The sequence below is a fragment of the Onychostoma macrolepis genome, chromosome 20 (assembly GCF_012432095.1).
Source record: "Onychostoma macrolepis isolate SWU-2019 chromosome 20, ASM1243209v1, whole genome shotgun sequence".
NCBI classification, from domain to species: Eukaryota; Metazoa; Chordata; class Actinopteri; order Cypriniformes; family Cyprinidae; genus Onychostoma; species Onychostoma macrolepis.
In genome coordinates, this window is record NC_081174.1 from 16,539,459 (window position 1) to 16,557,942 (window position 18,484).

General features: G+C 37.4%; 1 protein-coding gene across 3 annotated transcripts; it reads left to right on the forward strand.

Annotated features, from left to right (window-relative positions):
- Window positions 1-161: 161 nt before the first annotated feature.
- cep135 (centrosomal protein 135) lies at window positions 162-18,141 on the forward strand. 3 transcript variants are annotated; one of them, XR_009267619.1, is made up of 26 exons: window positions 162-534; window positions 912-1,053; window positions 4,138-4,328; window positions 4,417-4,584; window positions 4,681-4,825; window positions 5,292-5,376; window positions 5,734-5,862; window positions 6,004-6,219; window positions 6,686-6,751; window positions 7,618-7,768; window positions 7,882-8,114; window positions 9,029-9,181; window positions 9,292-9,432; window positions 9,674-9,751; window positions 10,412-10,563; window positions 10,718-10,833; window positions 11,246-11,400; window positions 11,563-11,618; window positions 11,716-11,884; window positions 12,046-12,156; window positions 13,961-14,146; window positions 14,222-14,431; window positions 14,529-14,731; window positions 15,718-15,856; window positions 16,049-16,153; window positions 16,482-16,499. XR_009267619.1 is itself a non-coding variant. In XM_058756203.1 (26 exons), exons 2-26 carry the CDS (start codon window positions 935-937, stop codon window positions 17,566-17,568), a joined length of 3,516 nt encoding a protein of 1,171 aa, XP_058612186.1. In that variant the 5' UTR covers window positions 165-534; window positions 912-934; the 3' UTR covers window positions 17,569-18,141. The 3 variants fall into 3 exon arrangements, 2 of the variants coding, with proteins under 2 accessions (XP_058612187.1, XP_058612186.1); XM_058756203.1 differs by lacking the exon at window positions 15,718-15,856 and adding an exon at window positions 17,547-18,141 and having other exon boundaries at window positions 165-534; window positions 16,482-16,637; XM_058756204.1 differs by lacking the exon at window positions 15,718-15,856 and having other exon boundaries at window positions 164-534; window positions 16,482-16,641.
- Window positions 18,142-18,484: the final 343 nt, after the last annotated feature.

Below are 18,484 nucleotides of genomic sequence, written 5' to 3' on the forward strand. Positions count from 1 at the left end.
AATACTGTAATAAAAACAGCTGTACCAAACTACAGGTATTATATTGGCTATTGATACAAATATACCTGTGCTACTTGTGACTGGTTTTGTGGTCCAGGGTCACACACAGTATTTGTAACCACTTGTATCTGTCGTTTCACGCAGTCTCCACCAGATGGCGCAGTTTCAATGATGGGAATGAGCAGGACTGGTCTCTCCTTCTCCTCGGCGCCATTTTCAAACAGCTTTACCGCCACCGGAAGACCGTTCACCGTGGGGAGGGGAGGATATCTGCAGTAGACTGATGCTTAGCTAACCTCAAAACAGTTTCACACTATGAAAGCACCGAGGAGAAGCACCCAAACAACGAACAGCAAGCAGACTTTGAGGGTTAATTGTCGTATTCCCCCTGAGGAGAGAAGCTTTATTTCCGTGGGCCAGAGACGCTGCTAATGTTAGTGTTATGAATACTGCAGAATGAAGACTGAGGCTAATGCAGCAAACTGCCCTCCGAAGACAAATCGACAGTTTACGTAAACAACAACAGGCGTCAGAGTAAGTATGTTTTGTGAAAATTGTGTATGTTTGTAATATTAAATTAATTATTGTAGCTTTATGGTCGTGTTTTGAAAGTGAACTGCCTAACGTAACTTAACCTACCTAACGTTAGACAGTTATCAAACATTCACAGTGCCGTCCAAAAGTGCTGTCTAGGGGTTTGTTTCCCAAAAGCATCTATGGTTGCATGTTCTGTTGAACTCTGTTGGTATCGACGAAACTTGCGACCATAGTAGCTTCTGAGAAACACTCCCCAGTTTGGCAGCTCACTAGATTTTGGAACACAAGCGACGGATCTCCTTAAAGTCTGTTTAATAAATGTTTACAGTATAAAATAAAGATATAAAACTAACTAGTGCTCTGTGTGTATGTAGAGTGGAGCGTGTATTTGTGTTGAATGACAATGACGACCAGCGCCGAGCGGAAGTTTATCAATCTGCGGAAGCGTTTGGATCAGCTGGGCTACAGACAGCCACTAGCCATTGAGAGCCTGCCACTGGTCGAGAAACTCTTCAGGTGAATATGCAGTGTTATTATTCATGCTGAACTATACACCAATAAAGATTTTAGTCATCTGGGTCACTAGTTTAGATTCTCTTGCCCTGCTTTTATTTTCCCTGGCACAGAAAATCATTACCTTTTTATCTGTTTGAAAAAATAAAGTAAATATATTAGTGCTGTCAATCGATTAAAAAATTTAATCGCGTTAATCACAGTCATGGAATGTGATTAATCATGATTAATCGCAATTTTAAAATACTAGGATTTACCTGTAAATGTGTTGAAAAAGAAATGCATGACAAACTAGTTTAAGGAAACAGAACCTTTCACACTTCCGCCAGGTATGAGACATAATCCTTATTATTCTTTTGTTTTTATTCAGCCATTATCAGCCTTTATACTGGCAATACAACGTTTACCAAGCCACATTGCTTCAATCCCAATATACATTTACCCAACTATTATCAACTACTATCAACTAAAAAGTATTTCTAAATAAATACAACAAAACATTTCTTGCGACCTTACATGAAGTATTATGACAAAATGCATTATGAAGAAGAATTGGACCTGTTCTGCAGCTGCATTAGAGATAATATTAGCATCATGCTTCATAAGTCAATTTATGAGATTAATAGTACACTTTTACTCAGAACTCACTTCAAACCACCATCGAGTGTTTGTAATAACTTCCTTTTGCGATCACATGTGGAATTTGGTCGTTTACTGTTGTTAAAATATGCTATTTATAGCCTTTTATATCGCTGCACAAATTAGCATTTCAGATGTACACAATCATCTCAAGAAAATCATATACAAATATCCTATCTTAATCGTGTGTTTATTATCTTATATAATCTATAGTGGCTGTTGTCATGTTTATTTCTGCTGCTCCGGCTTAAACTCACATTGTTTGTGATGTTACAACCGTCTCTCCGTTCTTAAGTTGCCAGGGATACATTCCAAGTATAATACACATTAGTAAAAGGGTCTATTTTAATTTGTCTATATACACTTTCGGCGGCCGCGGTACATTATAAAAGTAGCACAAAAAACCACAACCCACGGCTCTGTAATTTTTTCCCGCGACTGTATTTTCAAAATAGCCCACTTGTGCCGCTGCCCTGGCAACACTGGTGCTGTACCCTCATCACACAATGATAGATAACCTTCTGCGCTGCGATGACGGGAAGAAGTTGGGGTCAAACCTTATTAAACGGTTAATTTGCGTTAAAAAAATATTAACGTGTTAATTTTTTTATTAATCACATGCGTTAACGTTGACACCCCTAATATATATATATATATATATACAAACCCGATTCCAAAAAAGTTGGGACACTGTACAAATTGTGAATAAAAAAGGAATGCAATAATTTACAAATCTCATAAACTTATATTTTATTCACGATAGAATATAGATAACAAATCAAAAGTTGAAAGTGAGACATTTTGAAATGTCATGCCAAATATTGGCTCATTTTGGATTTCATGAGAGCTACACATTCCAAAAAAGTTGGGACAGGTAGCAATAAGAGGCCGGAAAAGTTAAATGTACATATAAGGAACAGCTGGAGGACCAATTTGCAACTTATTAGGTCAATTGGTAACATGATTGGGTATAAAAAGAGCCTCTCAGAGTGGCAGTGTCTCTCAGAAGTCAAGATGGGAAGAGGATCACCAATTCCCCCAATGCTGCGGTGAAAAATAGTGGAGCAATATCAGAAAGGAGTTTCTCAGAGAAAAATTGCAAAGAGTTTGAAGTTATCATCATCTACAGTGCATAATATCATCCAAAGATTCAGAGAATCTGGAACAATCTCTGTGCGTAAGGGTCAAGGCCGGAAAACCATACTGGATGCCCGTGATCTTCGGGCCCTTAGACGGCACTACATCACATACAGGAATGCTACTGTAATGGAAATCGCAACATGGGCTCAGGAATACTTCCAGAAAACATTGTCGGTGAACACAATCCACCGTGCCATTCACCGTTGCTGGCTAAAAATCTGTAGGTCAAAAAAGAAGCCATATCTAAACATGATCCAGAAGCGCAGGCGTTTTCTCTGGGCCAAGGCTCATTTAAAATGGACTGTGGAAAACTGTTCTGTGGTCAGACGAATCAAAATGTTGCATGAGTGCGTGTGGCATGGGCAGGTTACACATCTGGAAAGGCACCATCAATGCTGAAAGGTATATCCAAGTTCTAGAACAACATATGCTCCCATCCAGACGTCGTCTCTTTCAGGGCAGACCTTGCATTTTCCAACATGACAATGCCAGACCACATACTGCATCAATTACAACATCATGGCTGCGTAGAAGAAGGATCCGGGTACTGAAATGGCCAGCCTGCAGTCCAGATCTTTCACCCATAGAAAACATTTGGCGCATCATAAAGAGGAAGATGCGACAAAGAAGACCTAAGACAGTTGAGCAACTAGAAGCCTGTATTAGACAAGAATGGGACAACATTCCTATTCCTAAACTTGAGCAACTTGTCTCCTCAGTCCCTAGACGTTTGCAGACTGTTATAAAAAGAAGAGGGGATGCCACACAGTGGTAAACATGGCCTTGTCCCAGCTTTTTTGAGATGTGTTGATGCCATGAAATTTAAAATCAACTTATTTTTCCCTTAAAATGATACATTTTCTCAGTTTAAACATTTGATATGTCATCTATGTTGTATTCTGAATAAAATATTGAAATTTGAAACTTCCACATCATTGCATTCTGTTTTTATTCACAATTTGTACAGTGTCCCAACTTTTTTGGAATCGGGTTTGTATGTCAATTATGCTTTTAAGTCATTTGTAAATAACAATTCACAAAACTATCACACAAAACCGAATATTTACATTTTTTGGTGGAATAAAAACACACATACATGATTATTAGATTGTGACATTGCAACACTGGCCTAATGGGGCAAGAAAATGTTCATCATAACAGTTCCAAAATGGCTGAACATGTGTGTTCATTTTATCTAGCTTATGGAAATAATAAAAATGAAACATGACATACATTTTATTAATGTATTTAAGATGTGAAACATGATTTCATTGGAGCATAATCATTCTGTTTTCATTTATATCTCAGTGACCTTGTCCACACCACAGAGAGTCTCAGAAATGCCAAGCTTGCTGCAGGAAAGACGGAAAAAGAAAGTCGAAATGTCGATGCTGTTCTGGAGCCATATAAAGCTGAAAATGCCCGGCTAGTCAAAGAAAACAATGAACTGCACCTTGGGCTGTTGAAACTGAGAGAGGAGAAGGATCGGATCAGCAGGGGTATGCGTTCAGTTTAATGCCTCAAATCCTGTTGCAAACAAATTTGACCTAAAGGGAATGGTTATAATAATATTTTTTCCATTAACAGAGCTGAAAGCGTTCATCAGGAAACTGGACCATGAAACCTCAGATCTGAAATTCCTCAATAATCAGTATGTGCACAAAGTCCGGTCTCTTGAGCAGGACAGCAAAGCTAAGACAGAGCGTATCCTACAGCTCCAGGAGAAGAACATGCAAGCTGTTGTTCAGACACCAGGTTGGTACATTTTATTTAACATTGCAGCTATGATATTCATCTGTGTCTGTTTATGTTACAGTTTAGCAATTTATGATCAATGACTAATTTAATTAGGAGGGAAGAAACGATCAATCCCTTTTAGACGTCAGCGGATGCAGATAGATGAACTCCTCCCACCCTCCAGTGGCCCCTTCCCTTCATCTGTGGCACAACCAGATGATCCTTACATCGCTGACCTTCTTCAGGTGGCTGATGACAGGTGTGGGGAAGGAAACAAAACAGAATCATGATAAATCAATTGTTTTGTAATTAATGCATTTGAAGGGCAGACATTAAGTGTTTCTTAAGGAAAGAAAAGAAAAAAAGCAATATTTAAACATTTAATTAATTTGCATGAGTTACTGCATTAATTTTGATAGCACAGATTCTAACACATTATTATAATAAATGCTATAAATATAAAAATCTAAATAAATTTTGCAATGTAAATATATATAATATATATATATTATTTTGTGACATTTAAATATTTAATCTGTTGCACATTTGTTTTACAAATTTAGCCCAGTTGTAACATATAGTAAACATTTTAAACTTAATATAAGGCCTGTAATAATTTTGTTATTATAAAAACAGTGTTTATAAATATAAATAAATAAATAAAATTATTTAAATAACTTTTACAGCTTTTATAATAATAAAACAATTATGACTCTTTGTGCTAGGATTCAGGAGCTTCAGAAAGAAGTGGCACAGCTGAAGCTTGACATGGAGAGAGCGCAGGCAGGAATCAAACATCTAAACACTCAGGTAAGCATGCACACACTTAAACTTATCTAATTTAATTATTTATATAGTTTGATTGCTTATTCTGAGGTGCTATTTTAATATTTCAGGAAACAAATTGTTTTACATGAGCTGCTACCTCATTGTCTGGTGAGAATGAGAGCATGATTATAGTTGTTAAAGTGGAAATAAGAGCCCTCCTTAGACTTGTTTAATACTCTTTTTGCAACATCCTTCAGGAGACCACATGTATGGGTATTCAGAACTGTCAAAGTTATTACTAAAATAATACTGTCTCAGTTGTTTATTACATTTTAACTGTGTTAATGCCTTTATTCATAACATGCACCCTTAGAAATTTTTGTCATGCTGTGTGTACAGGTGGAAGAGCGAGATAAAGAGATTGAGCGTCTGAATCGAGCTCTGGATGGTGGTCGACCAAATGATATCATCTCTCTGGAGGCTCAAAACATCAGTAATGAAAAACTTATTGCTCATCTGAACCTGCAGGTAAATGGATATTCCTCTAATAATTGCATTTACTTCATCTGGTAGATTATCTGACTGACTTTATGCGTTTATAGGTGTTTATCTCCAGGTAGATGCTAACCCTGTAATAACCCTATAATAACAAATCATTTCCTCTCTCAGATAGAGTATCTGCAGGAGACCAACAGATCCCTGGAACAGAGAATTGACGGACTGCAGCAGAGGAAGAAGACCGTGTCCAGTGAGGTGGCTGATCTGAGTGCTCGAAATCAAGAGCTGTGTCAGGAGCTCACTGAGATAGACCAGCTCGCCCAGCAGCTAGAGAAAGACAAAGAGATGGTTCTAGAGACTGCTGACATGGAGCTGCAAGAGGCCAAGGTGAATCAGTGGGGTCTATGCTTGTGATCAACTTTTTAAAGAAATAAATTAAGCCTCAGTTCTTCTCTGAAGGTGTAAACTGGAATTAAACTGGATGGATTAACACACTGTAGTTGTGTGAAGTCTAATTATATAAAATGAATAATACTGGATTAACGTTGCTGTATATAAGTGATTTAAGCATTTTTTTGCCTTTTTATTGCTTAAAATTGTATTGCTTAAAGAGCCTAGGGCAGTCACATAGACAAGTGCATTTCAGTAATATTAGATGGCATTTTATATGCAGAGAATCATACATTTTGAAATAATTTTAATACTCGTATATTTTAATGTTTATTGCTATTTAATACTTGGTAAACTAATGATTATAATGCTAATTTTTGGTCTCAGTGTGTTTAATATTTTAAGTACTTAAATATTTAGCTTTATGCAGCGATACTTACACTAGCCCTGTTTCTATCTCTAGAAAGAGATTCAGCGTCAACAGAGGGAGCTTGAGAACCTGGAGGAGGTCATCGCTACGTTAAGACGGGTATGTGCATGGGTCCACACAGCAGCATGTGAAGTGAGCTGTTAAATTAACCATCTGGTTCAGAACAGCACATTTATTCTGTGTGGCCTGACATGACATGGATAGTTCAGTATAGCTTCTGGATATAAAGCTTATGTTTTTGTTTACCATCTTTGGGTAAATACTTTACAACATCTATTAAAAGATTCCTGACTATAAGGAAGTACTTCTTCATGTAGCTGTTCCAGATATCTCACTCTTTATTACTGGCCTTTAGAGTGCTTGAATAGTGGTATTTAGGAATGGGAATTTCGAGTAATTTTGCAGGTGAATAATCTTAACACACAAATAAAAATGTCTCCATGTTTATGTGAAAATTAAGTTATAAATTAAAGCTATGCATTGTAAATAACATTTATAAAAAAAAAAAATCAGAAACTAGGCATTTCATTTCACAGAATGCAATAATACAATGAAAAATCAAAGATAATACAACATAATAAACTGTATTTATTAATTAAAGAAGAAAAAAACGACCAATTAAAAATCATGTCGGTGCCGATAGCCTTGGGGGCAGCGTATCAACATGTAGCACCGCTGCGCCTCGGGTGTCCTGTGTTCGAGTCCCGGCTTGCGGACCTTTCCTGATCCCGTCCCCCCCCCCCCCTCTCTCTCTCTCCAACTTCGTTTCCTGTCTACTACTGTCCTATGAAGTAAAAGGCAAAATCGCCAAAAAAAAAAAAAAAAATCATAATGACCAATAAATAATTTGAAACATATACCATCGCCACTCATCAGGTTATGTCCACAGCGCCACCCAATGCATTATTATAACTGTGATTTGGGTGAGATTCAGTGAAAAAAAATAATAATAATTTTTGTTGCAGGATATGGCAGAGGGAGATCACGTGAAAGACCGTCTGAGGGATCAGCTGCTTGATCTTCAAGAACAGAATGACAAGATGGAGGGCCTGATACACTTTCTGGAAGCAGACAAAAAGAGACTTCAGGATAAAGTAGAAGCAATGACGCAGGCTGGTGAGATGTAACACTGCTCTATGTTTTATTTGCAGGTGGAGTGGTGTGTGTGTGTGCGGTGTTTGCATATGTGGTTTGTCATTCACCTGATTTTGGTACTGTGCTTGTTTCAGATAAGGAGATGATTCTAGAATTGGAGCGGATGCGTGCAAGGCATGGGATGTGTGGCAAGGAGCAGTCTCCATCCCGTCTGGATGGCTTTGTGAAAAGTTTAGAGGAGGAAAGGAATTACTACAAACAGGAGCTGGAGCGATACCGGCTGCTTAGGGGCAGGACAGACAAAAGCCCCACCCCTAGTCCAGGCAGGGGGAGGAGCCCCAGAGGAAGAGGCAGCTGGCACGGAAAGGTTGGAGCTGACATTTACTTCTGTAATTACAACTAGATATGTGGTTTAAGCAGGGAGTGAAATTCAGATTACACAGTTTTAATCGTTCTTCCAAGATCTGCACTCATAATGCAGCACCATGCTAGTATGTAGTTTTTCTAAATTTTGCTGAAGGGACAGTTCACACAAAAGCAAAAATTCTGTCATTAATTACTCACCCTCATGTGGTTCGTTCTTCTTCGGAACACAAATTGATGAATAAAGTCGTTATTTTGTTTCTTTGCGCACAAAAAGTATTCTCGTAGCGTCATTAAATTACGGTTGAACCACTGATGTCACATGGACTATTTTTTTAACGAAATCTTTACTACGTTTCTGGGCCTTGATGGTGGTAGTACCCTTGCTGTCTATGCAGGGTCAGAAAGCTCTCAGATTTAATCAAAAATATCTTCAGTTGTGTTTCGAAGATGAACGAAGGTCTTGCGAGTTTAGAACCACATGAGGGTGAATAATTAATGACAGAATTTTCATTTTTGGGTGAACTGTCCCTTTAACATAAGGACACCTGGATGAAATGTAATAAGCTTCTTATTTACAAATATACCTTTTGTTTTAAATAAATAATGATTTGCTAAATTTTCTAAATATAAAAGCCAATGAAAATTGAATAAAAAAAGAAATATATATGAATATATATGAAAAATATATATATTTTTTAAATTATAGTTATATATTTTATGCATATTATTTCCTTATTACCTTTATTTTATACATCATAACTGATTTTGTAACAAGGCTGCATTTTTGTGCACATTTTACTGATTGACTCTTTAATGCTTAAACAATTATTTTAGAAAGTAGTTACCAAATATACCAAAACAACATGATTACATCACACCTCACTGGGAAACAAGTGGCTGTTTTTGTATTTCTAGAGAGATGGCGACGCAGAGCTTTCACATGCACTGAAGGAGAGGGATGAGCTACAGTCGGTGCTGCTGGGCTTTGAGAAACACATGGAGGACATCCAGACCAGAGTTAAATTACTGACTGCAGAGAGAGACCAGCTCAGCTCTCAGTACCAGCAGGTGAGAAGAAATCCCTTTAAAATAAGCCACATCTAGAGGTGGAGTATCCCTTTAAGATAAGACACATCTAGTTGTTTTCCTTTAAAGTTGTGCGTGTGTTTTAAATATAGGCTCAGGAGGAGCTGAGATGTGTCCAAAGGGAGCTTGAGTCCTCTGAACTCCAGCACAGGATCAGAGATGACAGGGAACAGACTGAAGCTGAACTCCAGAGAGTTACTGCCGAGAGAGACGCACTTAGAGACAGACTTAAGGTGTGTGTGTGTGTGCGCGCCTGCGTGTGCATTTGTGTTTGTTTACAAATTGAGTTTTTTTTTTTTTTTATAGCAGACCATAAATAGCTGCTAAGTGTATGCAAGCAGTTTTCTGTGGTTAGAGTTGTGTGTTTGAAATTCCACACAGCACTTCTAAACTGTAGTTCACTTGTAGGTTGAGTGATATAGCTGTTTGTTAAAGGGAGAGTTGCCAAGATAAATCTTCTTTCGGACTTTGCAGGTTGCACAGAGCACAGCTCTGACAGACCGAGAACAGGAGGAGATCAGGATTCTTGACCTGGAGAACACCATTGAGATGGTACTACACTAACAGAGCTTGCACCGTTTATAGTTTCACAAACATTACCAGTGTGTTTTGTCATGTCTGAATACTTATGGGCTAATTCCAGATGTCTTGACGGGCACTGCAGGAAGGGGACAGTACTTGTAGGGTTGTTAAAAATGACTGTGAGCTACTGAATCCCTTCCAAAAGCCACTTTTTTGAACTATACATTTGTAATTTGCTATTTTTGATCATTTGATCCTGGGTGGGAAGTTTTTCTTACTTATTATGAGACCTGAATTGCTCTCATGCATAAAAATTGTATTGTACTTATTATATTAATAGCAGAATACTTTCTGCACATATTTTTCATTTCCCACCCCCCAAGTGGCACACTGAAAAACAGCACCTGAGTTAAAGTAAACTTGGATTAAACCCATTTGGATATTTGACGCAAAACTTATTCGCAACAACCTAAAAGCTATAAACAGGTTTTGATTGTATGTTATGAGGGTAACCTTCTGGGGCCAGTAATGTTTAGATTGATGTAGGATTAAAAAAAAAAAAACATATGACAGCAATGCAATGCACCTCATTGTGGGTAGGGCAAAGTAATGCTCACTAATGAATTTGCCCTATGGTTATTCTTAGGTTTTAAAAAAAAATCATATTGTGATACATTACTGTGTGTGTAGCTGGAAAGAGAGAGGGCTGATCTGCGTGCTCGGGTGTCTGTGCTGAAGGAGAGCCATGTTGCTGTTGAGAAGGAGCTGAAGGCTCGGTCAGCGGTGCTGCTACAAAATGTAGAAGAGGCCACACAGCAGAGAGCCGAGAGCTGTGCACTCAGGTGTGTGTGTGTGTGTGTGTGTGTTTGTTTGTTTTTGTAGCAGACATTTCTGCCTGTCTTGGTTGTGCTTAAATAAGTGCCAGCAGTTGTAACCAAAATTCTAAATCTACTTGATATTTCACATATATGTGTGTGTGTGTGTGTGTGCGTTTAGGCTTCTGCAGGAGCAGATGGAGCAGTCTCTCTCAGATGTTCAGCACAGATTATCTGTCAAGACCAATGAACTGCAGGCAGCTCACCAACAGATCGACAAACTAGAAGAGAAAATCGGTGTGTGTCAGAACAGTGTCTTGTATTGAACTCTTTTAATTTTCTCAAGTGCACATCTTTATCTATTTATTAGCTGTTCTGTCTCTTCCTTCCTGTTTTCTCTCATGCATCTGTCTCTCTCTGTGTTAGGCTTGTCAGAAGTATCTTTACTTATCTAGCCAACACATTGCTCTTACAGTATTATCTAACTAATTGAGAAATGCTTTAAGGTAATATGCCATTGTTTCAAATTAATAAGTAAATATATTGATAATAATGTTTCAACACCAAATCAAGCATATCCACATCTAGCATATTAGTTTTGTGTTAATGAGATACATTTGAAAATTATGTATCATGACATCCTTTCACTGTACAGCTGTAAATTTCCTTATGTAGAAAGAAGATTTTGATCGCTGTGTTTTTTGTGTAGCTGATCTGAGTAGACACGGTTCATCTAAGAAGGATGAGGTTGCAGCTCTGCAGAGCACAATAGCCTCTCTAGACCGAGAGAAAGACTCCCTGCAGGATGCTGTGGACCAGAAGACTGAGAGTATGGTGCTGCTACAAGAGGAGATCCACAGGAAGGTACTGCTGATACATGACACACAGTATGAGGGGATGTCTTATTGCAGCCCTGTTCCCAACACCTAATGTTTTGTAATATTTGTACAGAAGATAAACAGCTGGAATCATTAAATCATGAAAATTGCTGTGGTACTGCTTTATAAAGTTGGTTTTGCTCTACAGGAAAAAACTCTTTTGGAAGTCCGGCTTACAGTCACAGCCTTGGAGAACTCCCTGGAGTAAGTAATATGAATGTTTTTAGGATGATGAGATGTTTCTCATAGATGTTTCTCAGAAGAATAGAAGGCCTTGAATCTCATGTGTCATGTATTTCAGTCAGCTGAAGGTGACGTTGAGCAGTCGAGAGAGGGAAATTGCTAGTCTGCGCAGACAGCTGGACCAATCACAAGAGGAGCTCTCAGCCATCAGTCGAGACAGAGAGGTCGCGCTGAGAGAGAACCGCAGGTTACAGGACGATCTGGCGACTATGACCAGAGAAAACCAGGTGCATACATCCACACCAATAGACCTCTCCTCTTTTCCTTGGTTTTTCTTCTCCCACCTCATCCAAATGGTAAAAATAAACCCAATTTTTTTCACATGACCATCTGTGACCAGTGAACTTCATATGCATGCATAATCACGTTCTTGTGGTCCTTTCTCCAGGCGGTGCACGCAGAGATGCAGGAAGCTCTGAATGAGAGGGATGAACTGAAGCTCAGGGTTCACTCGTATATCTCAGAAGTGGCACGGATAGAAAGCATGATGGCTGCCAAGGTGAGAAATGGAGAGGAAAAAACACCAAAAATAAGTAATTTTATTAAAAAACGCCAATGTTCACTCTAGTGAAAGATAAATGTACTTAATTGTATTTAAAATATATTTATTTCATGATAAGTATACTAAAAATGGATTGACGTCTGTACTAACTGAAAATACATTCTAAATGCAGTTATTTCATGCTTTCATCAAGCACAAACTTAGTGCACTACAAATTCATTTGTAAAATACTATACTTTTTACAAATGCATTTGGGGAAGGATGAAATATATATATTCATCGTTAAGAAAGTACACTGGCTAGGTTCTTAATTCCATCTACAACATGTTTGAAACATGTTAAAAGTGATTTTCACACATACATGCCCATATAAACTAACTGGATGAAACCTTTGAAAGAGGACGCCACTTCATAACCCCAATGACATGTCCATGCTCACTCAGCCCAACAGCTAGTGTCGATAAGGGATGAATGAAGCAACTCATCTTATGATCCTGTTGCTGTATGAAGGCCATATAATGTATGTGTGGGGATTGTCTGCACAAGAGACAATATCACATTCTGTGTATTTATATTTATTTGTTCCTTCACCCCTTAAAAGTGTCTGAAGTAATTTTAATAATGTGATTTTAACATCAGCCTAAATATAGGCTACAGTATGTTCAATGAAGGGGGCTTAAGTCAGTTTCTCCTCACCTTATACTTTCATGAGCTCTGAAATTCTCCAACAATCGGTTTTGCTGTACTTTTGCTAATCATCTGAAATCAGTAGAGTGCACACTATTGGGAACCTGTGTTGCAGATTTGGCTTTTTTGTGTTGCAGATTTTTGTGTGTTATATTAGGCTAAGTTATTATATTCATAACAAAAGCATTACTTGGCTCTTTAGATACATTTTCTAGATTTTTCTTAGTTTTGTGTAAGAGGATGTGTGTTATTTTGCTATGTCCCATGCACTGCTCATTAAATTTGATTGAGAGTAGAATAGAGTCAAATCATAAAATTAAAATTTTTTGTCCTCTATTAATATTTTGTAAATTTTTTGTTAAACTCAATTTGAGTGTATTGATCATTTGGTCATAATTATATTTTTATTTAATAAAAAAAGAAGAGTTTGTCCATGTCCCTTGAATGGCTGTCCAACCTGTCGTGTTGGGAAAGCCGCCCATTTAAGAAAAGGCCATCCCCTTTAGTGACATCAGGACAACAGATTTTTTGTCTCCTCAGTGGCAGGAATTTCAACCGCTGAGGTGAATAAGTTGGTGACTTTTCAGTTGACAAATTTTCTTTGTCTGAGTTTGCTTACTTGCTTTTCCTAAGTTTAACATGTCCACCCTGTCGGCATAAAATATGCCAGAAGTGATTAGAATACAGTATTTTCAAAATATGTAAGTTTAAATATACCAAATTCTCTTCAACAACCAGACTAAATAAACAGCTAGTCACAGTTTGTTGTAAGCTAATATGCTGAAGCTCAAAATGTCCACTCTGTCGTTGTTCCAAAATGTCCACCCTGTTGGTCACTTAGACTCGATAGAGTGGACATAAACATTCATTCATTCATTAATTTCATTTATTTAATCAGGGACAATGCACATTAATAATACATACAATATGTAATTATTGATCTCAAACTATTTTTCCCAGGAAAATTAAAGTAGGTGATGAAAATACTACATTAACTTTAAAAATAAATAAATAAATAAATAAAATGCAGAGTTAAAATTCAGTGCAGATTCATTTTGTGACCGTTCCAATTTTAAGTATGAAGTGTCGATTTTATCAGATATGTTGTGTATAGGAACAGGAAAACAGAGACATGCTGGAGCGTTTCCGGACCATCCACACAGAGTCGGAGGATAGAGAGCTGAAGCTGCAGCAGGCTGAGGGGCTAAACAACTCTATCAGACTGGAGCTGCTCTCATCTGACACAGAGCGCAGACACCTCCGAGAGAGAGTCTCACTGCAGGACAGAGAGATACAGGAGGTATGAGTGACTCTGGGCATGAGGAGCGCACTAAAGGCTGTTTTTCATTGCCTCATCGCCTCTGTTTTCCTTCAGCACTTGAACGCTCTGCAAGCATATGAAGCTCAGGTGTCGTCGCTGGCACGGGCAATGTCTCGTTTGGAAGAGGAGATCCAGGCGGCTCGAGCTGAGAAAGCCTCAGTGTTGGAAGATCTGGCTTCTGTCAGAGAACTGTGCGTCAAACTCGACTCCAGCAAAGAGCTCACTGTTCGCCAGCTGACGGCTAAGAGCATGGAGCTGGAAAGAGTAAGACGCACACGTCATCCTACTAAGTCTTTAAAAAGGGTTTGAAAATGAGCAAATATGCAAGTAACCAACACTAACCTTTGAATGTCAACCTCAGGTGACGGGTGAACTGGAAGATGTGCGCTCTGAGGCAGAGCTTCTGAAAAAGCAGCTGGCCAGCGAGCGGCTGACAGTACGCAATCTAGAGATACTGCTCTCAACCAATCGACAGAAGGAGTTTCAGACACACCTGAGTGCCAGTGAGAAAGAGTCTGAGCTCAAAGTGCTGAAGGACCGCCTGACTCTTGCTGACAGCAAAACGTAAGTGGAAAAACAGTGGGCAAAAGGCCCATTTATAACGCTATTGAGACTGTTACACTACCTTTCAAAAGTTTGTAAGTTGCTTGGTAAATGTTTGTTTTTGAAGTGTTTCTGAAACTATTTGATGCTATCTGAAGCTAAATTTATTTGATGAAAAATACAATAAAAGCTTTGACAAACAGTATTAAAACTGTCAAATTTATTTTAATTTATTGAAAGCTGAATTGAAGGCTGCCAATTTGCATGTTTTCACTGACACATCATCAAGAGTTAAAAGCAATTTTAAATGTAACACAAACTGTCCTGTTGTTTTAGAGTAGTAATGTTTTTTGATAATGCAGAAAGCTATATGCAGTATATAATGTAGTATTTATATTTTACTGTTTTGCACACACAGTATAGCATGCATAATGCATTTATATTTGGTTTTTAATAATAAAATACTTGTCAAAATTCAAAACAGGAAAATTGGCTTTGTGAAATGTTTAATCAAAGAAAAATTTAAAAAACGGTCAAAATGGTAGTTTCAGCCTTACTGACATAGGCTGTAACGTAGAAAGTGTGGGATGAGGTTAGATATGCACTTCAGAGCACCGAGAGAAAGGAAGGAGGGATCATTGGCTAATGGATGGATGCACACAAACCTCACCCAGTCATTTAGAGGGGAGCAAACTACATGGTTGTTTTTAACAAAGTTCTAAAACATCGGATCTCTCTTTCTCTCTCTCTTATTTATATATATATATATATTTATATATGAAGTTTATTTGCAAAAACAGATAACATGTTTTTTATTGTTATCATGTTTTTATTGTTTTGTTAGCTGTATTTTTAAGTTACTTTTAACCTAATCAAAATAACCCAACTGCAGTTTGATTAATTGGAATGCACAATGAAAAAACATGATTTTTGAAAATTTTTAAAAAACTGAGATTTCTGTTTTTACAAATGAACTCTTCATATGTGTGTTTATTATTGTTTCCTAGCAGTCTGTTACACAAAACTGTGTGAAGCATTTGCCATTGGCAAACACAGAGGACTGTGTCCTCTTTAAGGGTGCATAAAGAGTCCGTTCAATGTTGCTTTCCTCCAACAACAAGCAGTTTCTCAACAGTGTTGCCTAGTGTAAGTGTGCAGTTGCCATGGCGATCACTGATAGCAGCGTTTGGAACAAACAGATCTCAATCAGATGAGGATGTCTTAATTCACCCCACAGTTTAAAACTAATACTGATAATACTAATACTACTAATACTAAACTGGTTATAAAAATATTTTTGCCCTTTCTTCCAAGATCTCAAAATGTGTTTATTTGTAGGGCTGGTCATGCTAGAGAGGTAACTCAGCTGCGTGGAAAAGTGTCTCAGCTACAGACAGAAATGGACGTCCTCAAGAGGCAGCTAACCACTGAGCGCTTTGAAAGGTTAGACCTTGGCTTTATTACAAAACCTAGTGAGCTGCCTAACCATGATTGAATGTATTGTAAGTGACCCATTTGAAACATTCTACATCTACATTAACAATATATCCAAACAAAAAAAGTGTTTTAGATTAGCATGATGCTAAGTTAAGGGCTCAATACTCTATAAAGTATATAAATGAATGAGGCAAATATTAAGTAAAAGAATTCATTTTTAATTACACAACTATTTTAGTAACTTGAATTTTCTTTTGAGTATGTGGCTGCTGTGATCTTGGTATGTTGTTTTGTCAGATGTTTGTTGATGTGTGGCTGTGTTTTTCTGTGGTAGGGAGAGAGCTGTGCAGGAAATGCGCAGACAGGGCTTATCTTTCTCTTCGCTGCGGAGCTCCTCCCCTCTCAGCACCTCTCTCAGTCCCCGGCCTGCTTCTCCTGAGCGCTCCATCCTCCGCACACCAGAGCACTCCATAGACAAAATTCCAGAAAAGTGAGTATTGCCTAAAAACTGCTTGTGTAATATCATTTATGTGCAGCAGATATCAGTTCTTGTATGATATTTATGGAAGGCCGTTTCCGCCACTGAATAAAAAATAAAGGTAATTGCGACCTTTATCTCACAATTCTGACTCTTTTTTTTTTTTCTTGCAATTGTGAGTTTACATCTTGCAATTCAGACTTTATTTCCCAGAATTGTGTGATGCATAGGCTACTCGCAATTCTGACTTTTTTTTCCACAGAATTGTGAGATATGGGGCCAGTTGCATAAACTTATCCACCCTGTTAAGACTGTCTTAAGAACTTGTTTGACCAACTAGCAGTTGCCAAGGGGTAATCAGTCTTACTTTTCCAATACAAATAAGACCAATCTACCTTTTCATAACTGAATTTCAAAAGTTATGACCAGTCTTGAAGAAAAAAAAAAGACTAATTTTTTTTAAGACTAGTCTAAACAGTTCATGCAACTGGCTCATGAACTTGTAATTGCAAGTTAGTCGAATAGTTTTAGATATATATATATATTTTTTTTTTTTCTCAGAATAGCAGGATATAAACTTGCAATTGCAAGACATAAAGTCAGAATTGCGAGATATAAAAGATGACACTTTTTTTCTTGCAATTGCAAGGTTAATCTCGAAATTCTGACTTTTCTTACAATTGCGAGTTTAAATCTAGCAATTCTGACTTCATTTCTCAGAATTGTTTATCTTTTATCTTGTTTATATCTCAAAGTTTACAACTTGCAATTCTGACTATAACTTGCAATTGTGAGTTTACCTCAGAATTCTAAAAGTCAGAATTGCGAGAAGTCGCAGTTACATTTTTATTTTTTTATTCAGTGGCGGAAACAGGCTTCCGTATATGATTTAAATTAACCCATTTACTTTACATTTTTTAGAAGTGTGAGCTTTAAGGAGTAGCGGTGAAGGAAATGATTCAGCCTGTCCCATTTTCACTGAACAGTGTGGAAGATTCTTGTGTTTAGTCGGTTCTGAGGATACATTGTGCTGCACCAGAAATGTCTCCGAGATCAGTCCAGAAGATATTTCCTTGGGCTTGTAAAAGGGAAGTACTTATATATCTATAAGGTCAAAGGAAAAATTATGCCACCAAAGCCAAAATGTAGAGCAGTGTCTTTTGTTAATTTATACACTTTGTAATAACTTGAAAGAAATTGTTTTACAGTAGTTGTATTGTCATTATTGTTCTTAATAGTTTTAGATTTGTGAAAGGAAAATGAGGCAGCTTGTAGCACTTGATGTATTTTATATTTTATCATCCTTACATGCCAGACCTTTAATAACAAGTTACACTTAAGGGTAAAATTGATCTAAAACATGCCTGAAATGAGATGTGAAATGAATTGGCAATGCCAAAAAGAGACCAAAGAGGTCTTCAGAAGTTGATATGGCCATGTTACTCAGGGCTGTGTTAATGTCACACTACCACTTCAACCTGTTATATGTGTATGTATGTATAATAGATCTTATGTTGACTAATTAACTTATGAATAAACATGAATAGTTTTTAATATAATCTGTTTCAGGTTTAGTATTTACCCTTGGCACTGTGTACTCTTATTAATATTAATGTAATAATTTTTTTGTGTGTTTGGATATCAGAGTGACATTCCATTTGGTCTGATGAGAAATCAGTCACTGTTCTTTTTTCCTTACAAAATAGTAGAAAAATCCATAAGAATGCCTTTGATATTCTGGAGTACAATGATTATTCAGCATGCCTTCCTGAATTGTTGTTTTTTCTTTTAGCTTTTATTTGATGCTGTTAACAGCATGTAATATCTGTAACTCTGAGTTGTGCTGAACATTTCTCTTT